Below are 26,096 nucleotides of genomic sequence, written 5' to 3' on the forward strand. Positions count from 1 at the left end.
AAATACAATCCAGAAGGAAACTTATTAGAATTATCTTTGAATATTTGCTGATTACTGGTCATATATATATATATATATATATAGTATTCACAATGTTACATAAGATTTCATATTCCAAAACTGTACCTTTTCCAATACCAAAAAACTGTCTCAGCATATAATTACCCATCCTTGTTGTATAGATGGGCAGCAGCAGAAGCAGATAAGGGCAGGTAACGTGTGAAACAGGATGATGAATGAAGGCCAAACTAGATGTCCTGTCAGAATGGATCTCCCTTTTAGGAAACAACACAATCTCATTTCGGCTTGGAGAAAACAGTTGATGATGCTGTTTCCTCCTGTGCCATTTCCCCAAAGCATATCTTCCTCACCCACCTAAGCTACTAGGTACCCTTGGGAGAAATAAACAGGCATTATGTGGGTACCTGTAATTTTGCTGCCATTAGGAAACAGCATCTCACGGTGAGGAAGGTGATTTTTATGATAAAAACAGTACAAGAAAAATTCCTCTTCCACCACCGCCCCAAGCCAGTGCCCCATTATCAATGAAATGCTCCCAAAGCTGCCAGAAGTACTTTCAATATATGTAGGAGATCTATTCACCATTATGTGTAGTTTGATTCTGAAACATATAGGAAAAAAGCCTTATAGAAAAGCACTCACATTCACCCCAACACAAAAGAAGCACAGATTTTTGTCAGGATTCAAAACCTTAACATTCATACTAGATAAAATATTCTAAAAATTTATTCCTTTCCAAGTCTGTTTCTTCTGTCTCCAACTCATACTGTTTCATGGCAACGAAATAGCGGACAAAGGTGTCACCTAGTGCTTCTCTGATACATTCATCTTCCTGAAGTGCTACGAGAGCATCTTCCAGCTTCAGTGGGATTATGGCAGATTTGATCTGAGTAGGATTAGAGATCTCCTCTGATCCTTCCTGGAAGGTCAGTCCTCTTCTGATACCATCTAGACCAGCAGCAATCGTGGCTGCCAGCACCAAGTAAGGATTTGCTGTTGCAGAACCTAGTTTGTTTTCTATCTGAGTTCTTTTTTCACCATGATTTTTGACACTGAATGCACAGCTGTTGTCATTACAACCCCAGCTAGCAGCCACAGTATCCTTTGAATCTTTACTATAAATGTTGTACCGTTTACGGCAGCCAATGGTTGGAGCCATCAAACAGCTGAGTGCTGCAGAATGCAGCAGGAGGCCTGCAAGCCAGTTCTTCCCCTTGTCACTGAACTCGGGGCCTCCAGGACCGAAAGAAAACAGATTATTTTGCCCATGGCTATCCCAAAGGCTGTGTGACAGAACACCTGAGTTGCAAAATCCATCCTCAGTGAAAAAGCTGGCAATGTAGTTGTACTTTTTGGCCACTTCTTTAATGCCTGTTCTGAAGATGAAAGCACTGTCGGCAGCACATATGCCAAATTCAGGGTGCAAAGAGACCTCCATTTGCCCAGGCCCTGTAGAAGATGAGAAGCTCTCAATGTTTGCCCCGGCATGATACATCCCATCGATGAGTTCCTGAATGAAGGACTGGTCCTGATTATTCAGTAAGGTTGCAGCAGGAAAAGAGATTGACTTTGAATTTACAACTTCAGCAATCCCATAAATACAGAACTCGTATGTGAAGGCAGAATACAGCGTGAAGCCACTGTCCTGGAGCTGGTTTAGCTGTTGTTTGGCAATATGCCTGGGTGAAGTCAATAGCGGGTTGCCAGTTACAGTGAAGGAGTCACATATCACTCTTGCAGTTAATTCAGTCCATGGTAAAATTCGAAAGGTAGATAAATCAGGACTCAGGACTATGTCACAGTTGAAATTGCTGGCACTTATTTGGTTTATTTCCATATCCTTTGGATTCAGGGTCAGTTCAAGATAACCTCTTGGCATGGCAACACCATGGATTGCTTTGTCCTAAACATCAAGAAGAAGAATATATAATTGTACATTCTTCTTTGGCGATTCTAATTTATCAATCATGATTATCATTCACCGCATACATATAAGGGTTCAAATTCTAAGGAAGTTTTCAAAGCTGAGACTATGACAATTGATCCTAGTAAGGAAACACACAGGTTAGAGTACCGTTAGGAATAACTAAGACCCATTTTGCACTAGCTGTGAGTTGGTGTGCTGCTTTTCCACAACAAGCGAGATCCTCTTACAAGTGGTTTCTGCTTGCCACGGAAAAGTGGTGCACCAACTCGCAGCTCCAGGGCAGCTTGTTCGAAAACCGAGAGAAGTGCTGGGGGCAAAAAGGCTCTCCACCTGAAACAAGCCTTAGTGTGAAATCAGTCTAAGTCGTTGCATATAACCAGTAAGCCTTGTAACATCTTTTCTTTCAACAGCCATACCCACATCCCATACTAAGGGCTACTGTCTGAGGTAAGAGGAGGCAGAAAACTTCTCTGAACACTGGTTGTGCTGTTTTCTGAATTGTAGCTTAGGTCTTTAAACTCTTCAGTTTTCCCTGGAAGGTGGTCAATGTAGTCTGTGGAGGTCACCATCAGGAGACCACTTTAAGAATTCATGGTAGAATGTGGGAAAGAAATAATACCCAAAGTACATGTTAGGATGCAGGGGGGGGAATACCCCAAGTACACAATTCAGTCCTAGGCAAAATCACACCCTTCTAAATCCATTGAGTGGGCTCAAAGTGGATCATTAACTTTTACAGTGCTTTTTGTTGTACAAACATATTTAAAGCAAAATACTAAGTTCATGCAACACCGCAAGGGACCAAATGTTTATTAATAGAGTACTTTGGGGCTTTGAGCTCTGTAGCCCAATTCAGAAAGCAGTTGTAAATTATGTGCATCCAGATCATATATAGAATTAAGTCATATTGCTGAGTTAGAATTGGGGAACATTCTTCTAGCTACCTCGCCAACAGAAACTGAATAACATCTCCCTGAGTTTGTTTCACCTCTATTTCTTACAGGTAAGTCCTGGGGATGCCAAAGGCACAAGCTGAAAAATCATATCATAGAGCCAGGGAGAAGGTCTACCAGCAGTGGGATAGAAAAAGAGATGAAAACCAGCTTTGGTTTTTGAAGTCTGCCCCAACCCTACTTTTCCTATTTGTTTCTGTTCCTACCGTATTTTTCTTGTACTGTATTTTTTTTTTTTTTGTAAACTGCTCTGGGTCCCTACATGCAAAAAAGTGGGATATAATCAAAATATTTTTTTTTAATGAAGAAGTGCAGATGTAGTAGGACTTACATCCATAATACCTTATAATTTCTCAATGTTCATGCATGGAAAATGGAGGGATGGGAAGCAAAGAGTGGGCATTTTCACAAATGGCTGGGACGGGGGTGTTATATACTTATTATACAACTTATATTCTGCCATGCCATATCCTGTATTGTTTCTGCAGTCACTACCAGTATGATGTAAAGTTCGGGCTTTTCTGCATGGCATCATTGTACCCCATACGGCTGTAGTTTCTCCTCTGGCCTCTGCATCTTCTCTGGAGCCATTAGCTTTTGCCTCACGTTTGTCTGTGGTGTTTTTCCCCCTTCAGCTTTCTTTCTGGTTCCTTTGGGGCCACTTTTACTCTGATCTTTTTCTATCACTCAAATGTGAGTTGTGTTTGTTATGTGAAATGTTTCCTGCTCTTTTGTTGGTCCTTTCCACTTCCTGCTCACGTTCTGCTGACTGGACTATGACTGGTACCAACTCACCATGTCCTCCCTTTCCCCTGCCTCAGTAATGAGGAAGTTTTATCTCTTGTGTCAGCGAATTTTCAAGTGTTATTTCTTTTAAGACATTCACCTGATAGAGATACATCTCTGTAAGAAGACACAGGAGCAATCATTGTTCTTTCAGTGTGCTTGCAGCAATTTCTATCTTTTTCTTTCTCTCCCCTAATCTTTTTTTAAAAAACATTTTGCTCTGGCCCTTTGTTTCTTGCACTTTTAGGAGGCACAAACCTTCACTTTTTGCATTTGTGCTTGGCTCTTTTGATATGTTCCCCCCCCCCCCCCCGAAGAGGTTTTTTTTTTCTTTGCATAGATAAGTCTGTAGGGAAGATGTGCCTTTGCATTAATACCCAGTTTTCCCCTTTTACTGTGTTTATTTTTCATGGAAATGTGATTGTTAAGGGATTTGGAGATATTTGTTATCATTTTAGATACAGGTGGGGACTGTTGCAGAGTGGCCCCCACTGGGCCCCCTTCATTGTCCTCAGCCAGCTAGAGATACATATGAGTAAACATTAAGCACCAGCCTCTGGAAAGAAATTGACTAGGGGGGGAGCAATTGAATCCTCTCTGTTTGCCTGCAATTGGTCAATGGAACAACTTTTAAAAATCAGTTTGCAATACCAAATGTCCACAGTCACACTCACCCCATTGTAAGACAAGTTGCAGACAGAGTAAACAGACTGTAGTTGGCTGCAATCAGATGGACAAGTTGCCATGGCAGTATCTTGGCTTTTAAAAAGCCACTTGATTTTGAATTGCTTTGCTTCTATCAGATTGTGGCTCTATCATAGTGCCATGGACCTGTGGCTGGTCATCCACATCACTAACATGCCACAGCCACGGACCTGCAGCTGGGTTAGGTTTCCCCTCCTAATTCTCACTGTGCATGACCAGAAGCAGACAAGCATACATGCACTCCTGGCCAGATCTATGGGGGCACTGAATGGGGTTGGGGGAAGGGAGAAGGATGCACCAGAAAAGGAGTGGAACAATCACACTGTTTATGCATTTTCATGGTGCACAGGAGCAAGCAGATGGACATGGAAGCGCTTCACTGGGGAAGCAACCAGAATTTCCTGGTGGCTGTTGAATCTGTGTGGGAATCATTTTAGCGTGAGGTAAGAGCAAGTGGGGCAAGGGAGCCAGCTATGCATGGGTGATCACATCAATTTAAACCAGAGGGGAGGAATGCCTATGGTGGGCCAAACTGCTCATCTGTTTGCACCCACTGAATTCTGGCGCTAATGGATCCTTACACATTCATCCCATTTTCCAGATATCTGAACTCCCCCAGGGCATGCTCAAACTGGTTTGGAAGTGTGAACCTTTCATTCTGGTTTCACCATTCTATCTTTTAAAATGCTAGAGCATATGCACATGGCACACATGCACACCCAATAAATGTTTTTAAAGGGTCAACATTGGTTTTTTTAAAATAAGACCAGACGACATGCTCCATGGTTGATGCACAACATTAATCATAGAAAGTATGTGCAATACGGCCAGATCAGTATGGGAATCTGATGGAAAATCTGTCACAAAATGTGATGGACTACTTAGCCCCACCTCCAAGTACCCCATGCTGCCAGTCTGACCACAGCCTTTGAATTGAGGGGTTTTTTTTCTCCCACAGGGACAATTTGACAGTTCTCACACATCCACATGCCAAGTCGTACTTTTAGCACACACACAACAAAGAAAGGGGGAAAGGGGGGAGTGGCACTGTGGCAACAGCATCCTTACTCAAAAATCTTGATTTTTTTTTTAAAAAGGCATGCCTGTAAGTAAATAAACTGATGTAGCAACTGAGAAAATTTGGAGAGAAGGAAGGCATGCAGAACCCCGTGCTCTATGCAATTTCAGTGCTAGCAGATTGCCCGCTAAAGTCTTTATTTCTGCTAAATTCACAGTGGAAGAAAGATCTAAAAGGTACAGTTAACAAGATCTAAAACAAAATAAACAGAAAATGTTTTCCCCATTAAAAGGTTTGAAATGAAAGCAAATGCTACTAAATTTCCAGATAAAAATTTCCATGATCCTCTAGCAAAATTAGAATTAAAGTACAACACCATCCATTCATACTAGGGATCACACAAAAAATAAACTACACAATCCTGCTGCTCCCAAAAGACAATGTGACTCAGCTTTTCTGACATTGCTCCCATGTAATGTAACTCATATTTGTTTGGGCTTTTCTGCATTCTAATTTTACTCACTGGTTCCTGTCTCTTCGTGTTTTTTTTCCTGTTCTGTGCATATTTTGCTCCCTCTAGTGGTTGATTCAATACCACACAGCTTTTTTCTCCACCATAAAAACCTGCAGTTTACATCTGCAGGGAGATATACTGGGGGGGAAATTTGTGTGGTATTGAATCAACATCTAGAGGGAGCAAAACATGTGTAGAACTGGGCGGGGGGGGGGGATCTCCAAAGAAACAGAAACTTACCAGTGAGTAAAATGAGAATACAGAAAAGCCATTTGATCACCAGCACTGCCAGTGTTATTCTCAATCCACCATGCATCTCAACAGTATCTTCATCATTGACAAAAGAATTCTGCTTAGCTAAAACTGTGCACATGCTACCAGTGTCTTTTGTTATTTCCTCTTGCTGACACCTGTTAAAGCAGAATCTTTATCAATGTAGTAAAGGTACAAAGATAAACCTGAGGAGGGTGATTACTGAATGTCTAAAGAACCCAGACTGCCTGCCTGCCTGCCTTAATTAGATTTGCATTTCTTCAGGGCAAAGGAATGACTGCGTGGGGATGCTGAAAGAGGCCAGCATTCTTCAGGAGCACTGATGAATGAAAGGGGAAATAGCTGTTGTAAACTTAAACTGCTTTGTACATGATGAAGGCTTGTGCAGCAGCAGATTGTCTCCGAACAGCAGGGCAATATAGAAGACTTGCAATGTGGAACATAAAACGTACCCGAAAAAAGCGAGAAGGGATGCTCTTTGATCTTGAAACCCCATGAAGATCTGTGGCTTCAAATCTGACAAAATGTATGCTCTCTCTAGCCATCTGTTCAATAATGTGTTCAATCTCAGAGAGCAAGTGATGAGGAATGCGTATTCTGGGGTTCTTTATATCTGCATTTCTTCTTCGTTCTTAAAAAAAAAAAGGAAACATTCTTGATCACAATAAGCCATGGGTTACACATTGGCCATCACACTTTACAAATTCAGTACGGAGCTAGGTACATTTAAGCACATTGTTCTCCATGGCTGTCAGCGCACCTAAGGCTACAACAGAAAGTGGACTGACTGTCCAATCCTATGCAGAATTATAACCTTCTAAGTGTGAGAAGTGAAGGACAGTGCAGGGTTAGATTAGATGACCCTGGAGGTCCCTTCCAACTCTTTTATTATATGGTTCTATGATCTCTTTACACCAAGTACAGCAGTACTGGAGAGGCAGCAGTAGAGCTAGTAAGGTTGACAGGTCAGATCTTTCTGTATCCTTTCTTCTTATATGTTCTGCTGCTGTCTCTTTGAGTTCGGACAGCTAATCTTGGGGACTTCCTTTCTTTTAGCTATCTTCTTTGCTCCCTCTATCCAGTCTCCAAGAGAACAAAATGAGTTCTTTCCATCCTAGGCTTAGATAGATAGCTAGAATGCCTATCTTTCCTTTCCTACTACAGTATAGATTTCTTTAACAATAAAGAATATCTGTTTCCTTCCTAAAGTGACAAGCTGCTGTGCACTATATTCCCATCCAAATCAATGAGTATAGAAGGGTATTGCTCAGCTTAGAATTCCCTGTGCATGTCTTAAGGTTGACTATGATGCACCATATAAGTCATAAATTAGCAATATGCACAAATAATCTTGGAGACAACTATATGGGTTTGTTTCTAAATAGTGAGACCAGATCTATGATGAAAAGAATATATAACAAAAAAGAAGTGCCAAGAGAAAAATGGCAATTCCATTCCTACAAATTTGAAACAAGTCTTTTTGAGGATGGTGGTGCAAGCAGGCAACTTTTATCTCATCAGATGGTAAGACAAATGCAATAAGGAATATACTGAGTGAATTATTCTTCTGCTACTCTGGTCTGGACAAGCTGCAAAAAAAAAAAATCTAGCATTGAGCTCCTAGAAGCATTCAATATCAGAATTCATTGGACCTCTTTACACAGGTTAGCTTCCTTGTGATTCCTACTCTTAGTACCAGTTAGATGTGTCACCATTTTTCCCCGCTAGAGTATAATCCAAAGTGAAGTTGGAGGATTCTGGTTAGGAAAATGTCTTTAAAAATTTCAAAGCATGATAAATAATTTCAAGGAAACTGCCAAATTTCTTTGGGGAAGGTCACAAACTAATTTTCCATGAATTACCACCTAAAGCAAAATCTAAGTTGGATGTAAAGTGCCAGGTTTAGGCAAAGCATTACATGGATTTCAGTAAGATGACAATGGAGTTATGCTCACATTTAGAGTGAATTCAAGTGATCTGACCAGATGTAATCTACACGTAGGGATAGGCACAGACTAGCTCATGGACCAAATTTTGTTACAAACCAGAGCCTGGGTTGTGGTCCATGAGTCCACATGAGCCTACAATCATGTCTCTCATGGTTTGCTCATGAACCACCATGTTTTCTACCAAGGTTTGTGTGGTCTGTGGGAGCAGTCTATGAGCCAGACATGCTGGCACCAAGGATTGCCAAGGCAATGGTGGGGACTGTCTTCCCTTCATTCCCTGAGGTGTACCACTGCAGCAGCTCACCTTAGCAAATGAAGGGTAGGAATTTCCCTTCACGCACTGAGGCATGCTGCCACCACAGCATGTGCACAATTCAGCAAGTGAAGAGAGATGGCATATTGAATGCCTTCCCTTCATGAACATAACAAACCACAACCCAGTCCATTAAACTGGAAACTCTGTGGAAGTTTGTGGTTCGTAAACCCTATGAACAACTTATCTCCACAGACCTCAATTTTTGTGGTCCATGCCCACCTCTACTCGTAACACTTAAAAAAATCCACTGGCTGCTTTTGTTAGTGAAAAGCAACTCCAAAACACAGCAATTTGAAATTGAGAAGGGTCAGGGAACCCTTTCCCCTTCTGCCACTTTTCTCCTAAAAATCCCCCAGCTACTTTTCCCCTTTATGGAATTTCAGATTAATGTTTACCTTCACAAACGCACACCTGGAACCCTGAAGAGGGGAAAGTAGGTGGGTGGGGGTTGCGGCTGAAAAGCTACAGATGGAGAAGGGATTAAGCACTTCTCTTCATGAGCATTTTCCACTCAAAATAGCCCCATCAAAAAAGGACTTTTAACTAACAAAAGTGTTTGCTTGAAACCAGCCCAGCTTCAAGCTATTAGCAGGTACTTACTAAACAGTATATGCAAATGTATGTAAGAAAACAGCAGGAAAGTAGTGAGAAGATGAAAGAATTAAGGAAGGGGTGTCAAATGTATGGCCCATGGGCCGGAACTGGTCCATCCAGGGCTCTTATCTGGCCCACAAGCAACTGGTCAATACCTTTATTGCCAGATGACAGAGGCTGTGCATTATGTCCTTCTGCTAATGCATAATTGGAGGTGGACATCAGGGAGATACTTTGAGGAAATACTGTAAGAGTGTTAATGTTTTTAGCATATTTGTATTTTGACTAAAAAATAGTATCATTTATTGGGTTTGCCTGTTTTCTTCATAAAGTCTATGTCTCCTATAAGTGACATTACATTTTATGGAAGCAGGACTGGCTCTTCCACTAGGCAAACTAGTTGGATGCCTATAGCACTGGCCCTAGAGGGATGCCAAATTAGGCGCTCCCACCTTTTTGTTAAAAAAAAAATCTCCTTTCCCTCCCTCCCAAAATCGCTTCTTCCCTTTGCCGCTGCTTCTCCCCGCTCCATATCGCTGCTGCCTTCTTCTTCCGTTGCCACCGCTTCTCCCGCCCTCCTTCCCCTCAATACCCACCCCGAAGGGATGGCAGGGAGAGTGGGGGGGCGGCCGCCTGGGGCACTATGAGCCCTAGGGCCGACCCTGTATGGCACACATGGCCTGGCCTGACAAAGTGACATTTATGCCAGATCTGGCGCTCATAACAAATGAGTTTGACACCTCTGATTTAAGGGTTCTCTCCCTTGCTTCTCCACCAGAAGGCCACTGCTCTATACAACAAAAGTGGTGGTTAATATTTGGTTTAAATCATATACAAAAGAGAGACATTCTTAAATTCAAATGTAAGTTACATGTGGCCAATTAATTTGATTTACAGTTGGTACAATACAGGGTTGCTAACTCTGGCTTGGATTGATTTATTTTTTTAGATTTCAGGGGTGGACCCTGGGGTGGGCAGTTTGGGGAGAAAAGGGGGCTGTAGTGCTTTTGGGTTCCTAACAAGAACTTTGGTCAAGAGGCCTGACTTTAACATCCCAACTAGGCCTCTTGACTGAAAAAAAATCTTCTATCAAAAGGGCTAATTGGTATGGATTGTGGCCTTCAAGTAAAGTTATCAACCACCTCCTGGAAGCTGATACCATCCTTAACAAGCTTCCAATTAAGAAATTTCATGTAGCTGAGAAGGTAACTCTCTGTAGCCTGAGAACCAAGGACAAATTGGTAGCCATGTGATATTTGGTCATCCTGGCAACAAGGAGGAAGATTACATCACCTCATGGATTCTGACTGGCTCCAAGGGCCCAGGAGGCAATCTGACTCTATTCTTTAAGTTAAGCTATACTTTGCTTAGGGGTTAACTGTTTGGCCCTCTGATGTCAGTGGCAGCTAGCAGTTCAAATGCTGCACCTGGCTGAAGCATTTGCCTTGTTTTGAGAATGTCCTGTTTGTTTGGAATCTTGTTAACTAATATGCTCTATGTGTGATTGGTCTGGAGAAGAGTAGTTTTATTGTTTTGCTGTTCCTTCACAAGACTTGTCTTTAAAAATATATTTTGCACTTAAATACAAGGTTTATTTTTAACTATCCTGTGTGAATCTTGTCTACAGCCTTAAAGCTAAATTCAGGTGCCTTGACTTGCTTGCCTACTGTTAAATGTTCAGTTTGGAAACTCAGTGCTGCAAGCTTTCCTTCAGGGATGACTTCTGGAATATCTTCCCTGAAAGGTTCAGAGGGTGGGTCTGCCTCTTGAGTTATTGGGAATAGTCACAGAGTTTACCATTTTATCCTGAAGAGAGGATATAGGGTTTTGGTAAAGTGTTTGTCCTTGCCTGTGTTTAAAGGGGTCTTTTCTCTTTCCTTGGGCTTGGGAGAGAGAGAACCCAAAACAGGAATACAACAGAGATGTGATGCCACAGAGTCACCCTTTGAAGCTGCTCTTTCCTGCAGGGGAACTGATCTCTAGAAATCAGCAGTTGTGGGAGAATTCCAGGCCTTACCTTGTAGTTGATCGCTCCATGTCACTTTAGCTTTAGTAGCGTTGCCTTCCGCCCCAAAGAAAAGGAGGAAGCAAAGAGCTTACAAAACCAGAATGTGGTCTCATTAATTATACTGAGTAATAACACATGGGGTGGAACACACAGGCTTTTGAGTAGTCCATATTTGTGGAAAATTTAAACTGCATTCTGCATTATTATGGAACTACTGTTGAGATAAGAGATAGGCATGAATTGGGAAAATGGTGGTTCATATTGGTTTATGGTTCATTTGATTGCCTGAACTGATTCATGGTTTATTTGATTCAGGAGATATAGAACAGGCCCCTTGTGAGTTGGAGATGCCAAACTCACCAGGAGTCTTCAGTAGGCTGTCATCCACCTGCCTTCCAAGTTTGGCAAAGACTGGATATGGAATGTCTGAGTTATAGTCCCCCAAAGCAGGTGACCCTGGGAAAGTTCAGTTTCAGCTATTTCTTCTCTCTTCATGCTGCAAAGTGAAAGCAGCTGAGTCAAGATGTCTGCTCCCATAGAGCAGAATGGGAGCTCTGTGATTGGCTCCCAGAGCTGCCAATCAAGCTATGGACAACTGCTATGGGTGTTTATAGGGCCCCCAAAAGTCCACCACCAGCATTGCCTAGGAATTGATTGAATTAGTGCCAGGCTGTCTGGAAAACAAACCACAAAAATGAACCAAATGAACCACCAAGAACCAAACTAGTTTGAAACAAACCATGAATTGGTCCAATTCATGCATGAAATGTGATTCATTGATCAATTCCTGCCCATCTCTAGTTGAGATCCATGCATGATTCAGATATAAAACTGATTTCAAATGCAAAAGTACAAATGATGGTTCAGTAGTAGTAGTAGAAGCACCGATCACATAAATAAAAAAACCCCCTCAGTATTAGTAAAACAATGCAATAATATATAGAATCTGAATTCTGAGTAAATAACATTACAAAAATAATTGATGAACTTCTAGTTAATTCAAACCATACATCCTTGCTTTCTCCAAAGTTTAGAGCTCAGCTAGTTCTGAGACTACGTTATCCTTACCTCAAACATTCAAAATCTTTTTAAAAACAGCAGCAAAATCTCTCTGGGAATTGGCAGAAAGGTGTATTGGTGATGAAACAGATGCTAGCCAGTAGGAATCCACCACCACATGTTTTTCAGTAATTCAATCAGAACTACATTCAAGACTTATTGATCCATTTATTTTTCCAGCTCACAAAGTAGACAAAAATGTATGTATTTGTTAGGGCAGTGATGACACTATCAAGCTGCTTCTGTTCGATTTAAAATTTTAATGTCTTGTCTTCATCCAAAGTCATGCCATATGACTGTTCCTGAGGAAAACTGTCACATGTTACCTTTTAAAAATTACAGAAACTGCTGCTTCTACTAAATTGCAAGAAAATGTCTATCATTTGTTGAAGTTTTGGGTTACTAGCAAATTATTATGTGCATGATTTGCAGACAAGAAGCATCAGCATATTTAGCAGAAACAAAACCCCACTTTTCTCAAAGCAACCTTTAACATATTTCAAACCATCAAGAAAGGGGGCTGTTGCAATCAAATAGGTCATTTGTTAACCATGAAACTATGGACAAAATTACATTTGATGTTCAGAGACTATTAAAAGCACATAACCCAGTGGTGATTTGCCTGTAATTTGAATTTGATCAGAACTCAACTATTGATTGACTGTTTTGTGGCACCGGCACAGGGGACCCAGTACAAGGCAGTTCCCCCAGGCCAGACACTCCTGCTGTCCCTCACCTCCTTAGCAAGGGCAAGCTCAACAGTGGCCACCTCAGGGCTTCCAGCCTCAGCACGAGCACATGCCATTGCTTGGAAGCACAGGCGCAAGGGCGGAGCAATGGCAAATGAGCAGCATGTGTGTGCACTGAGGCCAGAAACCCACGGTGGCAGCACTGAGCTTGCTATTTCCCTCATCTTGGAGGTGAGGATGGGTGGGAGGGCCAAAAGCAGCACCCTCCCCCCCAGGGTCACAGTCCAGCCAGCCACCTCAGACTAGCTAATGGATGCACTGGCTCTGCTGCTTTGTTGAGCCAAAAAGCTGATTTGACCAGCTCAACTGGGTTGACTGCTTTGTTGAGCCAAAAAGCTGGTTTGCATCAAAGTCTTTAGAGAATGGACTACACAGGTCTTGTTTCCTCCCACCACAGAATAGAATGAAAACCCTGTACAAGCCAGTTCTCCCTCCCCATTCCTAGGGCCTTGTTATACAAAATAATGAAAGGGGAAAAAGAGGAAGTAATGTGACTTCCATGTGCACAGAAGCATTCTAGAATGTAGCTCCATTGTTCTCCAAGGAAAACATCATATCATCCAGTATTTGCTGTGTGCGCTTTCCCTAGGGTTGCCAAGTCCAATTTAAGAAATATCTGGGGACTTTGGGGGTGGAGCCAGGAGACTTTGGGGGTGGAGCCAGGAGACATTGGGGTGGAGCCAGGAGCAAGGTTGTGACAAGCATAATTGAACTCCAAAGGAAGTTCTGTCCATCACATTGAAAAGGACCACACACCTTTTGGGGAGGGACAGTGGCTCAGTGGTAGAGCATCTGCTTGGGAAGCAGAAGGTCCCAGGTTCAATCCCTGGCATCTCCAAAAAAAGGGTCCAGGCAAATAGGTGTGAAAAACCTCAGCTTGAGACCCTGGAGAGCTGCTGCCAGTCTGAGAAGACAATACTGACTTTGATGGACCAAGGGTCTGATTCAGTATAAGGCAGCTTCATATGTTCATATGTTCATATGTTCAATGCCTTCCCTCCTTGGAATTAATAAAAGATAGGGGCACCTTATTTGGGGGCTCATAGAATTGGACTCCGCGGTCAGATCTTTTTGAAACTTGGAGGGTCTTTTGAGGAGAGGCATCGGATGCTATGCTGAAAATCTGGTGCCTCTACCTCAAAAAACAGCCCCCCCCAGAGTACCAGATACCCGCTGATCAATTCTCCATTATTCCCTTTGGGAATCGGTTTCCATAGGGAATAATGAATGCCCAGCAGTCAGTTCCCTCCCCAGTCTGGTAAGTCACATGCTCTCTCTCGCTAGGGAGGCAGTCTTGCCTGGCTGGTTGCGATGCCTTGCTGGCCTTTTTTCCACCGCATAATGTGCTTTTAAAATTATTTACCCGGACCTTGCGTATTTGAGGTGTGCGTGCCGTGCACATGAAAGCTCATACCTTGAATAGCACTTTGCTGGTCTTAAAGGAGCCGCTGGACTCTCTAACTTTACCCGGACCTTGCAAGCGTTAAGAAAGTGGACGGCTTCCTTCTCACTCATGGAAGAAAGCAAAGAGTGCGGGCAGGCGTGGGCTTCCTCATGCCGGTTTTAGCTTCTCTTCGGGGTCGAGGGCGAAAAGATCTCAACCGAGGGTGTCGATTTGGAAAACAGCCTGTAACTGGCAGCCTCAGACCGGGGGGGGGGGGCTTGCATGGGGTTGTTGTTTTTCTGTTTTACCTTTCCTCCCTTTGACTTTCCCGATCGCTCCTTCCCAGCTACAGCCGCTCCTCGGAAGGAAAGGGCAATTGGTATTTATTGTAAAAAAAAATCTCGCAGGTCCCTCCCAGAAGGCAGGATCAAAGGGGGGGGAGGAGACCCTCTGCCGCTCTCCTCAGGCACTGGCAGCCTGTAGCTCGGGCCGCAGCCGCGGTGATGGCGGTGGCTGCCTGTGCCTGTGCCAGCAGCGCTTGTGGTGGCGGCGCTGCGCTGGTGTTGCTGCGGCGGCAGCCCGGCACTGTGAGGGAGAAGCATCGTCCCCCCTCCCGCTTCTGAATATTTGCAGAGCGGGGGAGGAGGCTGAAAATCCAGTGTTCCCCCGCCAGGGCGGGAGGTTTGGGAAGCCTAGCTTTCCCCATGCAAACTGTGCTACTCTCATTAAGCCCAAAATGGCTTGGCACAGAAGATATATCATAGCCAGTGTGGCTTGTGAGAAACAGATCTTTGTCCTTAGTATGCTGAGGCCCACCCAGAAACCCCTTGCAACTTTCTGGTTCTACTGCTGCTGTATGTTGAATATTGTTTTTATTCATGGGTTGTCCTGATTATTGTTGTGTACTGCCTTATTTGCTTATGCTAGTCTTTATTTATGAATGTAATTATACTTGCTTGCTTTCTAGTGGGAACCAAAATGGTCTTACATTGCTTTTCCCTTTCCATTTCATCTTCTCGACAACAACTCTGTGAGGTAAGTTAGGCTGAGAGAGATTGAGAGTGACTGCCCCAAAGTCACCCAGTGAGCTCCAATGGCTGAGCGGGAATTTAAACCTGGATCTCGCAGATCATAGTGTAACTACTATGCCACCTTGGCTGTCATTTTAGCATTCATTCATTCGTCTTATGAAGAAAGACAACTCAGAAACCTATATTATATATTAAAAACAAATTAAAATAAACAAAAATTTTGCTTTCCAGCTGATTCCATACCTTAAGCATACACTGAGGGTCTAAGTTTAACATCCTTACCATGCTGACCAGGGGTAGGGTCCAATTTAATTCCTGGAGTACTGCCCATATTTTGGGAAGATGTCTGCTGCCTCGTAACAGGATGCTCTGTATCATCACATTTGGATTGCTGCTTATTCAGCACAGCTGAGCTTTGAACCACTTGTGGCTTCCCTAGTTGTCCTGCTACATGCTTGTGTACAGCTGGCATTTTCTGATCACCTCCTCTTAAATGAGGGTGAAAAGTCTCAACATGTCTACTTTGCTTGTCACTAGCATTCAGCAGAAGTGTATTGGAAAACATACCACTGGGCTTACCACTGTTCCTGGCCCTGGTACAAAGCAGCGGGCTCTCTCTCAACAGATTTTTCAACTCTTGCAAAGTTTCTTTGGAAATTCCAGAACCTGGAGCAGTATAATCTTTACTGTCGTTTTCTAGAGCTGCTAAATCATCATGTTTGTTCTTCTGGGTTGTGTGGAATATACTGTCACCGTCTGCTGTATTATGTTTCTTTTGTTCATTTATCCCCAAATTATCCCCACTTCTTGATATGTCAAGCCACACAAGTTTCTCCTCTTTGGTATTTATGTCTGTTCTCAGTATCTGATTCCCTTTGCTTGAAGTTTCCATTACCCCATGATTTTTTGGGATATTTTCACACAGTTCTCCATCTTTGTGTATCTCCTCTCCACCCTGTGTTGAGCTTTCTTTTTTATCTTTGGGAGGGCTATCATTTGCTTTCTGCCCTGATGGGAAACCAGGTGTTTTTTGAAGGCAATGGTAACCAGGCTTGCTTTCTCGGGCCAGAAGATCAGAAGCATTGGCTGGATTAGAAGCGTCCATTTTGTCACATTCTGCTGAGGGGATCTGTTTTACAGTGACTTTGACTCCTCTTTTGTTCCTTAATCCACAAAGACAGTTGCCATCAACTTCCTCATTTTCATTTTCGGCTGTCCTCTGTAATCATCAGCAAATATCAGCAACATGCAGTAGCCAAATGAAGCATTCATTAGTGCGGCCACCTTTAAAATGTATACTTTATACAATTTCTGTGCTTACCCATTGAAGTAACTCAGCAAATGCAAAAGCAAAGCGTTATATTTGTCCCAATACATTTCATAATACAAAACAGCAAAGAAAAGAAAGGGTAAGCCATAGACTACAAATTACTCAAGGCCATTTCTTCCATTTTAGTGTTGAATATAATCAGTGAAGGCATAACATTAGAATCCCTTATTTCTGTCCTTTTATCATTCCTTTTAACCTGGAAAGTGATGGGTGATGTAGTCATTCACTGCACTGATAGGACAACTCAAATAGAACATCAAATGGCCATTCTTTAAATCAGAACTCCTGGGAAAGACAGACTTTCCTATCAGTTTTATGGTGGTTTTGTTTTCAAAGAAAACTTTATCCTTCTCTCTTTTGTATGAACAGCAACCTAAATCCCTTGGTGCTAAGAAAATATTTCTTTGCACTAATTCAAAGCAGATACTGCTTACACTGCTCTTCCCTGCCACCCAACAACTGGATGGGACAGTCTCTTCCCCTTCCTTACAAAGCAGCTGACTGGTAGGCTGTTAATCTTTATGAAAGACTTCCATGTGCACCTCATCCGTGCCTGCTCCTTTGGATCAGGGCATCTATCTGGATCAAGGAAAAACTGAGAAGCTGCACTTCCAATCTGTCTGAAAACAAAACTGTCTGAACTAGAAACCCACCCATTAAAGCCTTGAAGTCTAGGGAGTTTCCACAATTTCTGAGCAATAGGAAAGTGCACTCTGTGCCTGCTCAGAGGAATTTCTATTTATTCTTATTTCATAAAAATGTGTGCATCTTTATTTGAGAAGTTTCTGCCCAACACTTTTGCCAGAATGGCAGCTAGGGTGACTCACAGAACCAAAAACAATTTGAAATCACATGTAAAGTGTTTTTTTTTTTTAAATACACACTCAGCAATAAAATAACAGAAAAAAATAAAAGCAAATAAAACAATTCAGACCATGACTCTAAGCAGCAATTACATGATGGCATCAATAATAAAAATACTAACAGAAATCCAAGTCTATAAGAATGACAAAAACAAGCTTAACAGAACTTTCAGACACCACAGAGATACAACTAGGAATTAGCTAGAAAAGACTGACAGGAGAACAGTTGAATTCAGCCTCTTTCAAAGGTCCCCAGAAAAGCAAGGGTTTCTAAGAGAGAATGTGACAAAACAAGGGCTGCCAACAAGCCTGGAGAAAAATGCCCTGCCGCTTTCATAACAGGCTTACTATGCAGAAATGGGCAGCTGAAGTTTTCATTTCATTGAGATAAATAACACCCATTAAGCCTCATTTAAAGAGAGAGAACTTCTTTCCTCCTAGGCAAAATAGACCTCCTGGGACATGGAGTTCCAAAGCCTGAGAGGCGAGCTATGCATTGTCTCATATGTTCACAATTCTATGGCCATTTATGCACACATAGCTTACTTCTGATTTTCACTGAAGTTAAGTCAGTTGGGGTTTACTTTAAATGCTTTGCCTGCACTCTGCACCTCCCCACCCCTCTGGTTTTCTATTGGGAATCAAGGAGTATATATTCTACATATTAGTGATAAAACCTGGATAATGTTGCAGGGTTGCTCTCTCCTGATTGGTAAATTTCACACTGTGTGTGTCTTTTGAAATGGGAGATCCTTCAAGCTGAATTTACTGTGGGGGTTGCGATTAGTGGTCTTCCCACCTTTATTGGTGTACAAGCACCACCATTGTTTAGGTTTTCCATCTGTACAATTTTTTAAAGGTGAGTTTAGTTTAGCTTAGGTGGGATGGTTGGAGAAAAAAAATCATTGGCAGGGAATGCTTTAAACATTTTGGCAAGAGGTGGCATGCATGTGTGCAGTTAAAAGTTTTAAAAGATGCCTTTCCCCAGGAGAAGAGATACCAACCACTTGGCCAGAGAGGCAGCAGGGAGGTTGCTGTACAGCAGCTTGGTGGAGAAGGTTCACAAGGGAGGGGAGATGAAGATGTCAATGCTTTGCAACCTCAGCTTCTCCCCTCCCCACTGCATTATTTGGAAATGAGATGACAAGCAAGGGGGGAAAGCCAGACATTGAGAAGTACCAGACCTTTTTTTTTAAGTCTGCATCTGCCCCAGAGCAGGTTCCACAGCATCATCCTCACATTTAAAATGTTTGTGGTCAGGGTCAATTTAAAAGATAATTAATTTTTTATCCAAAAATGAACTTGCCCAAATGGAGAATCAAGCCAACAACCTGGCAGTTAATAGCACTGACAGCAATTTTTTTAGTATATGTGCTGCAGAGGTGAGCACTTAATAGCACTGCATTCTAACCAACTGAACTAACTGGCCATTCCTGCAAACAAGTCCGACAAAGGCAATTACTTCCCTAATATCTTATTTCAAAAGTCACACCCAGTGCAAAACTGAACAATAAGGAAAGACTAACTGCTTCTGAGCGAAGTGGGGAGGAAAAAGCCAAATAAATGTGTATGCTTTTAAATTGCCTTCATCTTGAAAGTGAACAGAAGAAGAATCTTCATAAAAGTAGTTTGAAACAGCAAACTGAAAGTAGGCTCAGTGCTGAAGAGCTGGGGAATCAATGCAGAAAGAAAAACAAAATGTGATTGGAATGTGCAGGGGTAATGTGGAAGGAGTAAAAAACCTGATGGTGATGCACAGTAAAACAGACATGCGTTAAGGGCCTTAGCTCACTTAACATAGCCATGTAAAGCTGAACAGTGGCGGTTAGTGTTATGTTATGTGGGTGAATACTGTATCAAGACCTGTCCTTGAAAACTGATTGGGACTGAGGTGTGATGAACTGTGACACAAATTAAGACTTACAAGTGACAAAGAGATAAGAACAATGTAGAGTTCACCACAGAAGATGTACAATTTAGTTTGGTCTATCAAAAGGAATTGAAATATCATATATGATTTGGATTTTGTTTAGTATAAGAGAATATGGACAAACCATTTGCACAACGTATTTTCTGGTTATGCAAAAATGTTCCAAATATGAACAGTTCCAAAAATTATGAATTGCTGCTAATCCAAAGTAATGTGTTGAATTAAACACAATTAGAATGATAGTGCAAAGCCGCCAGCAAATACAGATGTCACTACCACTTTGCAGGATCTGATCCATCTAATAATCCAGATGTGTTTCTGGACTCTCACAAGCAAGACATGCATTGAACATTGCATGTTTCAGTAGTTCCCCCCCCTTGCTTTATAAAGGTCTCTTGCTTGTAAAAGGCCTATTTTGACAGACACAGAGAGCATTACTTTCTCTCCCCCCTTACCCTGAAGTGTCCTCTAAATCCATTCCTGAGAGAACCAATCCCCCCCTCCCCAAGGAAAGAAACAGGAAATCTTTCCACACATGGAAATACTAACCTGGATCAAAGCTAAAGCATTTACTGGCTTTCTTGAAATTGCTTCTTATCAGAATTCTTTTTTGAAAATAGTAAAGTTTTAGGACCATGGTGTGTTTTCTAGTGTATACTCTCTAACTACAGTATGAATACATCCAATGGTTTGTGTAGATTGATCTTATTAGTAAGAAGACAGACTTCCCAGGGCATAAAGCAAATTACAATTGATCTATAACATGTCTTTGGCAAAAGAAAAGCAGAAGTGGAGGGGGAAGTCAATATTTTATCTGTGTATAGAAGGTGATAAGGCAATTCTTAGTGAAATCTTTGGAAAATGAAATATAACAAGGCAGGTAATTGTACTTGCTCTAAAAACACTATCTGAAAATCAGAGGAGTTAAGGGAATTTCTTAAAAATAAGGCCAAAGCTTCAGGGTACAGAACAAATACCAGCTGTTTCAAAATGAAGTTTGCTGGATTTAAGCACTAATACTAAATTAGAGCTAGAAGGTTTATTTTTCACAGAGTTGAATATGGTGTGTTACAGGCATATTTTTACTGGTGTCCATTCTTATTTTTTTTCTCACTTATCATCTCTGACCAAATGTGTTTCACAGGTTTTTATAATGCTCCAAAAGTGGTAGAACAAAAGTAATGAGAATTTACTGCACATGGGAATATAAATTGATCATGCCATCTTCAGTGTAGACTTAAAAACAGTAGTCCGTTTCTAGTCTGAATTAGACTCACTGGGCTTCCCATGATGGTTCTGTTGATGGTGAGATTTGCGAGTCAGAGAACAGAATTAGCAACTTTCACCATCAATGCTATTTTGCTATCAAGGTAGCAGCTCTGTAACAGAGCTACCCATCTGTGCATGATGACTTGCATGGAAAGAATTCCTGTTCACTAAACTTATTCTGAATACAAATATCATAACTACGAAAAAATGGCAGTAATGTAAAGCTGCTTGTAGTATTATTGTGGTGTATCTGAAACTTTTAAGTCCCCTTTTAAGGGGACTTAAAAGAACAAGCACATCAACTAAGTTCTCCAGTAGTAGGGATGGGCATGAACCAACTTACAACCCAAAGTTTATGATGAACTCAGCTGGTTCATTGGTACACAAACCATGATTTGGAGAATCATGTTGTTTGTGAACTTCCCACAAACTACCATGTTTTTTGTGCTAGTTCATTCCATTTGTAGGTCTCTTTAAATGCCTTCCCTTTGCTCCTGGAGGCATGCTGCCACTGCAGCATGACTTGGGGAGGGGAGGGAAGGCATTTAAAATGCCCCCTTCACCAACCTCATGAACCCAAACTGGTTTGGTAAATGGAATAGTTCATGGAGGTTGTGAACATTGGTTTGTGAGACTCCACAAACCACCATAAACCTCCATTTTCCTGGTTCATGCCCATCCCTATTCAGTAGTACTTCTGTGCATCACACCTTCTGAAATTAGGAGGCAATAACTAGAAACAGGATGTTTTCTGTGGTGACACTTCCTCCTTGGAACTTTCTTCTCCTCTCTCTCCTTACAGCTAGTGGATTGCCTGGCACTTTAAAAAATTGCCCACTTGCCTGGTTCCTGAAAATTGTTTGTTTGAATTCACTATTTGTTATTTTGTTGTTTAATGGGTTTTTTTTTAAGCAGATGGCTGGCTGTCTTAAGTTCAGTGGTTTTTGTTGCTTTAAATGCTAGCTATTCTCTAGTGTTTAGATTGAAGCTTTTAGTAATTACTATGTAAGAGGCCTCAGAAGCTTTGAGCTGACAATTTTCAAATGTCTTAATACGTAAATGAATGCTGGTGCTTCCAATATGAAATTTTAATTGTTATTGTGATTGTATTCTTGTGAGCTGCCCTGAGCCTGCTTTGGGGGGATGGCGGGATATAAATAAAATAAAATAAACAGTAACATCAAAAAAGATTCTATACCACAGAAATTTGCTTAAATATTCATAACGTACAAAGTCTTAAAAACAACCAAAACAAAGACCTTATTAGAAGTTGTTACAAATCATTAATAACACCAGAGAAAAATTTACTGTGTTCTGGTTCCAAATAGTGGAATATCTCACCAAACAAAATCTGATTAATCTAAACTGGCAGAACCAGCGCCAAACAAGTTTACTGCTGCCAGATTTATTCTATGTAATGAATTATGTATTTTAAATATTTTAACTTAATTAACTGGTTTTTATGTTTAATTTCTTTAATTGTTAAATTTTAAAGTTTTATCCTTTGTTAAATATGTGAAATGTTGTTAGCCGCCCTGAGCCGCCTAGGCGGGGAGGGCGGGATATAAATGTAAATATAAATAAAAATAAATAAATAAATAAATAAAATAATATTCTCCCAAAAAAACATTTTTATCATGATATGTTCTATTTCTAATGTGTTCTGGGCTCACTTTCTCTCCTCTGGTCTGAATACAAAAACTGTGAGCTCTAATTAGTTGAGTTTGATTAACTGGATTTCTTAATAGAGTATTGGGACAGTTGTTTGTACATTCCTACAGTAGAATCAGTCAATAGAATGTATTTTCACTGGATGCTCTTCAGTATAATTGTATGACTGCTCCTTGGTTCTCTATTTTATGGATTACTCTTTCTTTTTCTTGTTTTTTTTTTACATTTATTATATCCTCACTAAGGCTGTATTATTTGAGGTGATAGATTACAGTGTTCTTTATTGTAAACTGAAAATCTGTTAATAAAAATCTGATTAATTAAAAAAAAACCTGAAAAAAAATAACACCAGGATCTTAGTGCTTGTAATTGTTAATATCTCCATTTCCCACTTATAGGCACAATCCATCACTTTTAAAAGTTACTGGTTTCAGTGTTAACAGCACACTTAGCCCTGTTGCACTGAAATTAAGAAAAGGCTGGATTGTGTCCCTAATTTGTTAGCTATCTTTATTGCAAAGATAGATTGCTCATTCCTAACAACCACAGGGTTATCCTGTACCCGAACAGTTAATTTACCAGTTTTGCCCAGCCAACCATCTGACTCAGGAGGATTTAGCAAAGCTTTCAGCTTCAAAGGAAAAATGCAGTTGCTTGCTAAGCTCTTAGCATATCAAACACCCCCAAATTTGCCAATCTAGCAGTTTCAGATCCAAGACCTCAAGCAACTCTGGTACCGCTCTTATTGCAAACTGCATGCACGGTTTGGTATTAGTAGATGCCTCATCAACACCAATCACAATCCATTGTTTTACCTGCTGACTGGGGTGATCTTTGTCCATCTCCCACACATGTCGGCTCCAGCTCTTCTCCAAGATCACTAAAGGCAAGAAAAATGCACGCGGTATTTATAGGTATGTCTACAATAAATGCACTAGCCCAGAATTTCAGTGAACATCTCTCTTTGAGAAGGGTCAGGCTGGTGATGAACTAGAAAAAGCAAACCCAACCGATCACAACTAGGAGTGTGGTTTGCTGGAACAGTCAACTGACAAATGAATATTTCTAGCTAAACAACTACCTAAGAACAAAAGCATTGCACTATTTGTTCAACTGTGCACAAAAGGCATACATATAAATATATGTATGTTTGAAATGCATTTTTGTAGCTGTTTTAAAAATGCAGTTCATTATTCCATTTCTTAGGAATGAAATTATTGCTAAGCGTTTGAACAACCAAACAGCTGAACCCAGCACCAGCAAGAACGGTGTGGTACCAGGTCCACTGGCCTAGGTGCTTCCATACCTTGTTAACTGCCCTTGGTTTGGGTGGCCATTGTTTTACCCTCCATGGTTTCAGAATCTTGTCGAACAAACAGATTTATTTTGTCTGTCCCTTTTTCTGCATTGTAGGTTTGGGCACTGAAAGCATATTGCTAAATGAGCATTTGGGTGATGCACGTTTTGTGAACTGACTCAGCAGGACAATGGATAAAGCTGAACAGACCAGCACAAACCTTTCTGGCAAAGGTTTGCTCCGAGTCACACTTCACATTCATTGCAATCACAAGCAATTGTGTTCATATTTGGAAACAGATGAAATTTGAGAGCACATCTGGTATAAGAGACACCTGAACACTGAGTCTGCATTTATAGATGTTATTTTTAGACTACCTGCATTTCCATCTTGATAACTCTTCCATGTTTATCTGTAAGGCACTCATTCAGTTCCCACAATCAGCCACTCACTTCCATAAACAGCTGCTGCTCGTGCAAACAAGTCTATTTGTGTGGAGCCTTGTAATGTAAGAAAGCTTACTCTGCGACCCAGATTGCATCTGCAACCTTGTGCTCAGCACAATTATTTTGTATAATTTGGTCATTAACAACTTTACCACAAAGTTAACCAAACATTAGGAAACTGGAAATCGGCCGTGAGGCTTTTGCGAGTTTTTTTCCAGATAAGGTCTCATGGCTCCACCACTACCTCCCCACCACATTTGATACAGTGAGTGAACTCGAGGCACCGAGTACATCTTCTGGTCCTTGACTCTGACTTGCAAACTACAGCTAGTGCAGAATGCTGCAGCACAATTGTTAATGGGGCTTCCTGATGGGCGCACATTCAACCGGTGTTGAGAGAACTGCACGGGCTACCTATTGTGTTCCAAGTCCATTTCAGGTTGCTTGTATTGACCTTTAAAGCCTATATGGTTGAGGACCTGTCTATCTATGGGACCACCTTTCTCCATATATTTCCCAGAGAGCACTGCGTTTGGGAACACAAAATCTGTTATTCATCCCCAGACCAAGGGAGGCCAGACTGAACTCTACAGGGGTCAGGGCCTTCTCAGTGGCAGCACCAATGATGTGGAATGCCCTTCCAGAGACCTTAGGGGCCCTGCGGGATCTCTCCCAATTGAATTATTCTGACTGACCTATAATATCTAAATGGGAGAGGATTGCCACTTTAATACTGCTGAGGACCATTATATGGGGACCAACATATGAACCACTGTCAGAAAAAGAAGGAACTATGACATCGTTATTAATTGGGCTGCCAATTGAAGAAAGCTAGAATTCTCTGAAGTAGCACCATAAATGTAATTTTAATTGTTAAGTTTCATTGTTTTAATTCTGTAACTTTAAAGTGTTGTTTTAATGACTGTTAGCCACCCTGAGTCTGCTTGTGGAGAGGGCAGGATAGAAATTTGATGTAACCCTAACCCATATAGTCAGACTAGGGTAAGTCATCCCCCTGATTTGAGGGCTGGACCAAGTGCTGGTCATTGCACTGGAGCTGGCAGTTCTTCCACGGGTCAGGGCCTTGGCAGAGAACTTGCAGGTGTGCATCATCATCAGGTTGCATCCTCTCTGCAATAAAGGGGAGTACAAGCTGGCCTTTATCTGTGATCCATGAATGAAAGGCAGCATTGCTCTCCTAAATGCAGAGCTCTGACAATGGAAGTGTGAGCTCTGCAAAGAAATGTAGCCAGAGGGAATAGTGGGTGGAAGAGGCTGGTGGGGGGAGGCGCCGCAGCCCAGCATTTCTGCCTCTAAGCACCCAACCAGGAAGGAGACCCACTACTGGTTGTCAGTAGTGAACTGGGAGGTCAGCAGTGGTGGGGATGTCAGGTGTGCAATGGCAGAGAATTTGGCAGAGGTGAAGGCACCCACTAACTAAGCCCCACCACTCAGCAAGAGCAGAGAGATGGGGTGGCTCAGAGCCTGAGTCCACCTAACACCCAAACCTCAGCAGAAGAAAGAAGTTCACAATCAGGAACATATAAAATATGAGTCTTCATTCAATCAAGGCACCCAGTAGGTAAGCACCACTGCTTGGTATGAGCAGAGAGATGTAGTGGCTCAGAGCCCTGAGTTTGCCTAATACCCAAACCCCAACAGGGGAGAGAAATTCACAAGAGTATAAAATATGGGTCCTCACTCAGCAAAGGCATTCAGTAGCTAAGCCCCTCTGTTCAGTGTGAGCAAAAACATGGGTGACTCAGAGAACTTGAATCCACCTACCACCCAAACCCCCAGCAGGTGAGAGGAGTTCACAGTCAGGAGAGAATAAATGAATATGCTCTTAGTCCAACAACTTCACTGCCTCTCTGTGTAACAGCGAACAGATGACAGACAAGAGGGTGTGGGAACAATATTATCGGCAGCCAGCAATGCCTCTTACAGTGCAATCCTAAGGAGAGTTACTCGAATCTAAGCCTATTCATTTCAATGGGCTTAGA

The 26,096-nt window shown here is 41.7% G+C and overlaps 1 protein-coding gene across 1 annotated transcript; it reads right to left on the minus strand.

Annotated features, from left to right (window-relative positions):
* Window positions 1-285: 285 nt before the first annotated feature.
* Window positions 286-23,317, minus strand: LGSN (lengsin, lens protein with glutamine synthetase domain). Its single transcript, XM_060235373.1, has 4 exons — window positions 23,166-23,317; window positions 15,570-16,506; window positions 6,650-6,828; window positions 286-1,924 (listed from the first exon to the last, which is right to left on the minus strand). Exons 1-4 carry the CDS (start codon window positions 23,190-23,192, stop codon window positions 725-727), a joined length of 2,343 nt encoding a protein of 780 aa, XP_060091356.1. The 5' UTR covers window positions 23,193-23,317; the 3' UTR covers window positions 286-724.
* Window positions 23,318-26,096: the final 2,779 nt, after the last annotated feature.

The sequence above is a fragment of the Heteronotia binoei genome, chromosome 1 (assembly GCF_032191835.1).
Source record: "Heteronotia binoei isolate CCM8104 ecotype False Entrance Well chromosome 1, APGP_CSIRO_Hbin_v1, whole genome shotgun sequence".
Taxonomy (NCBI): domain Eukaryota; kingdom Metazoa; phylum Chordata; class Lepidosauria; order Squamata; family Gekkonidae; genus Heteronotia; species Heteronotia binoei.